Here is a 9,092-nt window from a genome sequence, read left to right on the forward strand (position 1 = left end):
ATCGCCTCTGCGGGCTGAACCGCCACGAGATTAGAGGCTCACTTAAAACGGACCATGATTCCCACCGTTCGCTCTCGCTCTCTACTCTCTTGAGAACCCCACTCATATGGACCCTTCAGCAGAACATGGGGCCTAATTATCATGCAGAGTGCATGCTGGGATGCAGTACATGCGCCGACGGTCGAAAGGCCAGAGCTCGCAGGTGCAGGAAATGAAAAACAGACGGAGCAAGAGACGAACATGACGAGATGTCGCTTGCGGAAAGTAAGGCAACCACACTCGTGTTCCATAATTCAAACTTTATTGACAGTTTTACAAAGTAGCTTCAAGATTAGGCCCGTACAAACTTAGAAATGAAAAACTGAAGGCCACATATAAAAACAAAACAAAACAACAACAACAACCAAGAAAGCCGACGACTTCGTATCGAAAAGAGGGAAAAAAGGAGATAGGAGAGAAATAAACCGCATTATCCTTCACAGAAGGATATAACGGTGTCCTTCTGGTAGACACGATATTACGAAGGAAAAAGCGTTTTTAGTTGCATCCAAGGAATTACGCCTTTAATACTTTCTTGTTGTTGTTTTACAGCTAAAACACACAGCAGGACTGAGGCTCCACCATCTGCTGCTGCTTTCGTTTTTTCTACACCTGCACCTTCAAAATAAAGGAGATCTCCATGCCTAATGCTAATCTGGAGGCAAAATACATACATCTAACGCAAGGTTCAAACAAGCATACATAAAGGGATAAAAGCATCCAGCATTGTGCAGCTTGTCAGGCGAACAGCGGTCCAGTAGTTAGCCAGAAGGCTGTTGCTGCCTTGCGAGATGTAGCTGGAGATTGATCCATGTCTGGATGTGGTGGAACTCTCTCAGGAGGCGTTCGGCTGAAGGCCTTTGGAGGCAGCAAGCATTGCTCGCACTTTCACCATGAGGTCCTACAAGCAAGGAGAAATGGAGGAAAAGTTAGTACAGTATTCGTAGGGGAGCAGAGCTGAGAGAGAAACTAATCATAGTATATAAACACACAGGACAAGAAAACAGAAACACAAATTCATAAGCTTGCAGACAACTTTTCGCAATTTGAAATTCAGATTGGCTTCGTATGCATGAGAATCCAACGTGCTAAATATGCATACGGATGTCTAGTGGCATCCTACAGAAGTGAAGGCCATGGGCAAATAGAGCTGGATTCCTGCTCTTCAAATGCCTCCCCTCATTCTATGTGGCTCAGGTTACCTTACCCAAGGCCGGTTGCATACTAAGAGCCCATAGGGAGAATGTGACACCAGAGAACTCACAGCTTGGCACTTGAATAAACATTTGCTTAATGAATATGCACATTAACTGGTGTCACTGATTTCATAGGAATGGAATTTGCATCAAGGAAACTCCAAACAAAAAAAGTACTTAAAGGGTTAGTTCACCCAAAAATGAAAATTAGCCCATAAATTACTCACCCTCAAGGCATCCTAGGTGTATATGACTTTCTTCTTTTAGACGAATCCAGTTGGAGTTATATTAAAAATGGTCTTTGGTCTTTCAAGCTGTTTAATGGCAGTCAGCGGGTGTTGCAGTGCTTCAGTCCAAAAGAAGTGAAATAAAAAGCGCCCATCCATAAAAAAAGTGTCTCACACGGCTCCGGGGGGTGAACAAAGTCCTCCTGTAACGAATCAATGGATTTTTGTAAGAAAAATAATATTTAAAACGTAATAATCAATTTAATCTAGCTTGCGCTCACTGTTGTACACGGAAGCAGTTCCGGGCGGATGACGTACGAGGTCGGCTTTGCGCATGTGCCGCTCAGAAGTGACGAACACGGAAGCGCAGCAGAGAGATCAAAGACAATTTTTTATATAACTCTGACTGGATTTGTCTGAAAGAAGAAAGTCATATACACCTAGGATGCCTTGAGGGTGAGTAATTTAAGGGCTAATTTTCATTTTTGGGTGAACTAACCCTTTAATGAAATATTGCGGGTTCAGTAGAAGTTAAGCTCTATAATGTTGATTACGTTAAAAAAAATGTGCAAGAGCATATCTGTTAAACTACAGTTAAGATACATTTCGTTCTGTTCCCTTATAAATGAAGCCTTTCTCTGCCACCAGCGTAAAATCATTTCAAAGTTCTTAACTGCTTTTAAATGTGAAAGCAGCTCAACTTGGCAAATCAGTCAAATAATCTTTTGAAACAGGTGGCTGAATTGCATGGATGTCATAGGAGCAAGGTTTGCTCATTGACGTTTGCAGAATTAAAAGTCACCGCTGCCTTCCACCCCCTCGTCCAGTCGAAGGAAAGTTATTAACCCTGAATTTCCAATAAAGCCCCTGCAGAATTAATCATTAAACAAACAAGTGGTCAAGAAAAGCACAAACAACGCAGGCAAGGACCAACGTGCCTCTAGAGAGAAGGGTTTGCTGTTATACTTCATGGGGTGAAATCATTATTAAAGTCGTTTTGGGGAAGTGAAACCACACAATTACATGGATGGCATTAAATAGTGTACAGAGACTGTGACTAAAACAGACTAAATCAGGGTCTGGGTTGGGGAATTTTGCACATCACCACCCACCAGGTTTGAGCACAATTCAGAATAAACCTATAAATGGATGGATGGATAAAATTAGTTTTCTTGTCATTCCAATTCAAATTCCACATCAGCTTCGTGTATTGTCGGACTAATTCAATTCAAATTCCCACACATACACCACTATTCGAATGCATATACAGTGAGAATATGTCTCTCTGATCATAGTGTGTTGATCCAGTACATTAGAGTGACAGGACTAAGCTGGGATAAAGGGCTTTCAAAGCTTCCAGCTGACCCGAGCAGATTACTGCAATGAAAGGAGGCTATCTTCAGCATGATTAGAGCTCATTACGAGACCACAGCTGGCTGAAGAAGTCTGAGGACATCTGAAAATATGGCTACCTTAGTCTACTCTTGCTCAATGGAAACCTAAGAGATGTTGCTTTCTGACATCAAATGACCAAACAAGAGCTAGTCGTAATTGGGACTGAGAACTGCTTTTTGTAGTTGGCTGGTTTCTTTGTAGCTATTTGGGTCCAGACCCCCAACCAATCTGACAGATAACCCACATTTGTAGCTACATTTTCACAGTTCAGAGGATCACCCCACTTTCAGTTCAAGGAGGTTGCACTTCAATCACAGGCCCGGATCATTTAAAAGCAATTTTGAAAACTCACATGTCACATCCAATATCGCTCTGAACTCATTCCATGTTTCTGAAAACATTCTGACTCAGTCATTTAGTGACCTTCTTCATGGCCCTTTACTCCTGTCTGTTTTAGTCCAGCTTCAGAATGGTGTCCCAGGTGTGGTTTAGAAGCTTCAATTCTGCCTCCACTGTTCAGTTTTCTCTCTTTCGTTTTCCCTCTGGTTTCCAGAAGAGGCCAATCCAAGTGATGCCTTTTCATCTCCAATCAAGTTCTCATGATGATGGAGTCCATACTTTCTTGCTAGCACTGAATGCGTAGTTGTTGGTTAGAGATGGTTTTGAGCTAGGAGATTTCCAGAATTCTTTAAAGGTTCCTTACAGTTTGTTAATGTCATTTTTTGTAATTTTGTAATTTGTCATTCTCCAACATTAAGAGCTGCAAGGTAAGGTGGAAAGAACACAGTTCTGATACAGTCTCATTTTAGTGTTGTAACTATACAAGTGAGGACCTTAACATGTTGTTCACATCAGTTAGTACGAGAAATGCCTTTTACCCCAGAGTCACAGTGGGAGGTACTCGGGAACGCAATACTTTTTGGTTTCTTATCTTGCACACAACAACAGTAATATGCTCCTAACCTGCCAGGGTGCATTTTGCAACCCATAAACGCCTCCTAATCAAACCATCAGTCACCTGCCACCCTTAACACACCGCCCATGCGAAACAGTTGCAAATAAGAAATGAGAACCAAAATTTTAAGCATGGGGAGGACAGCACAGAGCACTAGAAAAGAAAAAGAGACTATTGTGTTCCTCAGGGAGAATCATAAACCAGCCTCCCTTGTTGTTAGTCTGACAGGCAGATAGAGGGTTCGTAAAATCCCAGGGGAGTAGTGCTAAGATCGAGAACAGGCTTCCTCAGCCTTTAATGTTACAGCTTTTTCATTTGCCGGTTGTAAAAAACCCCACCAGTCTCTACCAGGGTGCCTCATGAGAGCACTTCTTCCTCTATCAATAGTCGGGATGTGCATGTCAGAGCTGGAACATTCTCCTCTGGAGGATCCGATACAGTTGTGTGAGGTAGGGATACGGGCAAAAGATCAAACTGAGCCGAGCTGAAACCTGCATCTCTACCGCAGGATCTACGGGTGGTCCGTGCGGCCCAGAGCTTTCGTTGCCTGGGCTAGAGGGGGAAATGGGGACGAAGAGACTTCCTCACGCAACCGAAATGCAAGCATGCACAGGCATGCAGAAGTTTCTGCCTGTAGTTATTTGTCAAGGTGAACCGCACTTCTATTGATTCAAGCAGCAGTTGCTGGTTTTAATAAGAGCCAACTCGTCTTTGCAAGACGTTGCCCCCGGAAGTCCTGCCCCAGTTCTGCGATGTCAGAAGTGATTTCATGCACTGGGAGAAAAGGGAAGTGAATTAGGTTTCCAAAAGGTCTGAAACCATGTCAAGACTGTGGACTTTTTAGTACAAAGAGGGTGAATAAAAAGGCTGTTATCCTGCTGACTTCTATTTTTGCTGAAGACCAGATGGCTGCAAGCGAAACACAGTACAGTGTACTTTGTTTATCTTCTTACATTCTGCATTTCTCGCATCCTCTTCTCTCTGACACAACTGCATTTTTTTAATACATATAGTAGCTACCTTTCGTCTGCTAAAGGAAGGAAAGCGAGAGCACTCTGCATTTCATCCTTGCCGCACAAGACCAGAGATCATGCAGGGACTGACAGCTGCATTGAATCAGCATGCGATAGCGACAAGCTCTCTTTCTCCCATAAACATATACACACCTACATACCCACTCCTGGCGACAGGGTCATGCAACCAAATCACTGTATTTCTCAGTTTCAGCACGTAAGGCTCTGCAAACAGAGACCACTGAGACCGTCTGGCTCTAAATTACATATATTAAAGCTATACTAAGCGTCTCATCAGCTCTGCTACACAATTTCGGTCTGTTTTCCCCTTAGGCGCTGAATTAAAACGAGAGAGGTAGCAAAAGTTTTGAGTTTTTTTTGTGTATTATAGTGTTTGCAAGGCAGCACTGTATTGATATTTCTCAAGCATTCTGGTTAGGTTTATTCTAGTGCTGTCAAACGATTAATCGCGATTAATCGCATCCAAATTAAAAGTTTTTGTTTACATAATATATGTATGTGTGCTGTGTCTATTTATTATGTATATATAAATACACACACATGCATGTAAATATTTCAGAAAAATATGTTATGTTTATATATTAAATATATTTATATATATTATAAAATATAAGAATATAAATATAAAATATTTTCAAAATATATACTGTATGTGTGTATTTATATATACATAATAAATATACTGTACACAGAACACACACATATATTATGCAAACAAAAACTTTTATTTTGTATGCGATTAATTGCGATTAATCGTTTGACGGCAGTAGTTTATTCTAAACCCTCAACCTTACAAATTAATTCAGCCCGAAACTGCTTAATGTACAAAATTAAATCAAAACTTCATTTGAAAACATCAGTCCAAGTGGGCATTTGCATAGAACATGTTGCATTAAAACGGAACTTTGCTGCACCAAAGAATGAAAAAGAATGCAGGATGTCAAAACACGTTCTTAAAAATAACAAAATTATTTTAACTTTCAATACGGCGAGACACTGAAAAAGTAGCAAGATATGACATAATGGTCAATTACAGCTGTCTAGCACTTTTACATAGAAAAACCAGGTTCTGATAAACCTTCAATGTCCTATATTATCAAAAGAAAAAATTTAATAAAAATATGCTTTAATGCTGATGTAGAATTCCAATTAAAATTGGAATTTAAAGAAGTAGAAAATCAAAGTTTGTCAAGGCACAAAAGTCTGTTTTGAAAATTTTTTGGGAAAAAACGTTAAAAAAATCCCTGAAGTTTGAGGGTTTATGGGCCCATATATTATATTATATTATATAAATTATGACACACTGGTCAATTATGGCTGTCTAGAATTTTTACATAGAAAAAACATTTAAAAAACTATGTTTTTGGTCAAAGTGTGGCACAGAAAGTAGTCCTTATAAATCTCTAGTGTCCTATATAATAAAGAGTGAATAAATAAAATATAAATAAACAATGCAATGTCTTCATTAATATTTTCATTTGATGATATTTCTCTGCAAATACCGATATACATAAACTTGTGATTAAATTTAATTAGGGGACATACTGTAATTCATTTACGCATTTTAATCAAGTGAAAGCCCTAGTTTACACAAAAGCTTTGTTGCTATATGGAAGTTAATAATTTCTTAACGACATACCTGAGTGATTTTGCTTTGGACCGAAGAGACAATAGTGGAGGACACTTGCTTGTCTTTCTGCTGAGAGCCATCCCTGTTTAACAAAAAAAAAAAAAGAGAGCGTGAGACAGTGACAGACAGACAGAGGTCTGCCAATTGGCACGGTTTGTGAAAAACACCTTAATACAGTATTCATGACGACTGGTGACTACGTAACCACCGCAGACATCTCAGGCTGAAACTGAGCGACCAGAAGAAGGCCATGAAATATTCACCCAATGCCGGAGGAGACACAAAAACTGCACAAATATAACAAAGTCTAGAGAGACACACAGAGGGAGGTAAAGAAGAAGCAGCAAAAACAACTGAAGGCCGAGGGAGTTTAGAGCAACTTTTAGATGAAACTTGAGAAGTTGTATGAAAAAAGTCAGTCCCTGTACCCAATAACCCTTTGCAGTGTGGTGCTTTCTCAGGTTTTTGAATCAAAACCTCTCCATAATATACAAAAATCTTGTAAAATTCAGCTTTCATGCTTTGTTCAACAGGTAATTAGTCAAGTTGTCAGATCATACATAAAACCATTATAACTTCCAAATCAAAAAGCTACAATGCAGACCGTCTTTGTGTCTCACACGCAATGCTGTTGGCAAAGCTTAAATTAATATTGCAACAAAGTGGGGGAAAAAATATGCTTGAAATCTATGATTCTGACTGAAGAAGACTGAGTTTCAGAGGGTGGGCGGCTCTCTCCCGAGGTTCACGCTGACTGATTGTTTAGTAATGAGACCAGAGCGAGATGCCCTTTACCTGGACCTCCCCAGACTGGAGGCGGGGCTTGTGGCAGGGGAGGGGCTTGCAGAGACTCTGGCCATGGCTCCGCCTCTGTCAGGGGATGCCGAGGGCGAACAGGAGGAACCCTTAAATTGGTGCAATGACTTTGAACCCTTCTTTTTTTTCTTTTCATGAGGTGATCTGTAAAGAGATATTAAAAAAAGTTACTAAACTACTAGATCAGCTCAAAACAAACATATTCTGCTGCATTGTTTGTTACAAGAACCACTGCCATTCATTTGTATTTAATGCATGTTTTGCATCAAAAGACAAATACAATTTGAGAGGGGAACATTTTAGGTTAATACCAGCATGTCTGCCTTATAATTAAAAATAAGTCTATTATTTTCTTCAATTATTTATGCAATTATTTCTTCGAACCTTTTTATGTTTACATTTTTTTAAAAATAACTTTTATGTAAATTACCACTATGTATCAAATTTACTATATAAATAAAATTGCTATTGTATATTGTATAGCTTTAGAAGATTTGGAATATTGCACACATACTGGAATTTTGCAAAAAGCTTTTTTGCTTTTTTGATGCCACTATATGCTTTTGTTGGATTGGAAAAATTATTTTGAATTCATTGACATTCACAAAATTCTTCTTTCTTTGATCCACAGAAGATGGAAAGTCATAGGTTTAGAATAACAATACATAATACAAAATATATAGTATTTCACTTTTCATTAACTATTTTATGAGCTAAACTAGCATTGATATTTGCAGCTCTGTGGATGTAGCAGTGAAGTGAGAGTTACTGTTTGACAGGAGGTAACACTGTGGGGTCATAAAGGGGTCATATGATGCTGCTAAAAAGAACATTATTTTGTGTATTTGGTGTAATGAAATGTGTTTATGCGGTTTAAAGTTAAAAAAACACATTATTTTCCACATACTGTACATTATTGTTTCTCCTCTATGCCCCGCACACGACCCTTTAGCAAGACCCCTGATCCAGCACTGCATCAGCGAGGTGACTGGAATAGGCCAATCGCACATAACAGTCACAGCGTGTGCGCTCTCTCCAGAGAAAAAGCACATACACAGTCCATATCAAGGGGACTTTATCTCCCAGGCTGTCCTTTATGAATATTTTATTTGAATACCTTAGGCATGTCCTTTAGTTGGAAAAATAAATTTATAAAGGAGCACCCAACTTCAGTTAATGGGCATAGTGACCTCTAATTACCTGTGGCACTGTAGCAAAATGACAAGACATATTTGGAGAGTGGATCAAAGCAGTCCTAGGAGACACAATGAGGTTAAAAATGCGCTGCTGCAGACGTGCCAAGAATTCCACCCGAGGCATAAACTATTATGACTAATTGAATCAGTACAGGAAAATAGATCTAAGTTTATCCAAAATGACAGAAACACATGAGGCCTCTCACTTACCCTGTCTGATTGGCATGATTAAGATTATCTTATAGCTTATTGGACAGGAGAGCGGTATGGAGATCAGCAGAGACTTCCGAATGTATTTTTCCCCATTAATTTTCTCAAAACGGATAAAAAAATAGAAAAAAAACTTTAATAAAAGTTCTAAGTAAAGAACAAAGCCATTCAGCTCTGAGATGAATCAGAAAAGCAGAAACTTTGAGTTTAAACCAAAAATAAAAATCATAAAAACGGAAAAGGTTAAACACTGTACTTAACATCTTCTATGAGGGAACAAACTACTCATTTCATAAACCACTGTGAATGACAATCATAACTGATCATTTATAATATTATAAATCATATCTGTATATATATATATATATATATATATATATATATATATATATAT

The 9,092-nt window shown here is 39.0% G+C and overlaps 1 protein-coding gene across 1 annotated transcript in view; it reads right to left on the minus strand.

The window, feature by feature from the left end:
* Nucleotides 1-284: 284 nt before the first annotated feature.
* Nucleotides 285-9,092, minus strand: part of LOC107739738 (splicing factor, suppressor of white-apricot homolog) — a gene marked incomplete at its 5' end in the record, with an annotated part of 88,330 nt that continues 79,522 nt past the window's right edge. The window contains 3 exons of the mRNA XM_016551939.1: nt 285-940; nt 6,486-6,558; nt 7,272-7,436. Of these exons, the coding sequence (XP_016407425.1) occupies nt 875-940; nt 6,486-6,558; nt 7,272-7,436 (304 nt within the window). The remainder of the gene's footprint in view (nt 941-6,485; nt 6,559-7,271; nt 7,437-9,092) is intronic.

The sequence above is a fragment of the Sinocyclocheilus rhinocerous genome, unplaced genomic scaffold, assembly GCF_001515625.1.
Source record: "Sinocyclocheilus rhinocerous isolate Xijiao unplaced genomic scaffold, SAMN03320098_v1.1 scaffold585, whole genome shotgun sequence".
In the NCBI taxonomy this organism is placed as follows: domain Eukaryota; kingdom Metazoa; phylum Chordata; class Actinopteri; order Cypriniformes; family Cyprinidae; genus Sinocyclocheilus; species Sinocyclocheilus rhinocerous.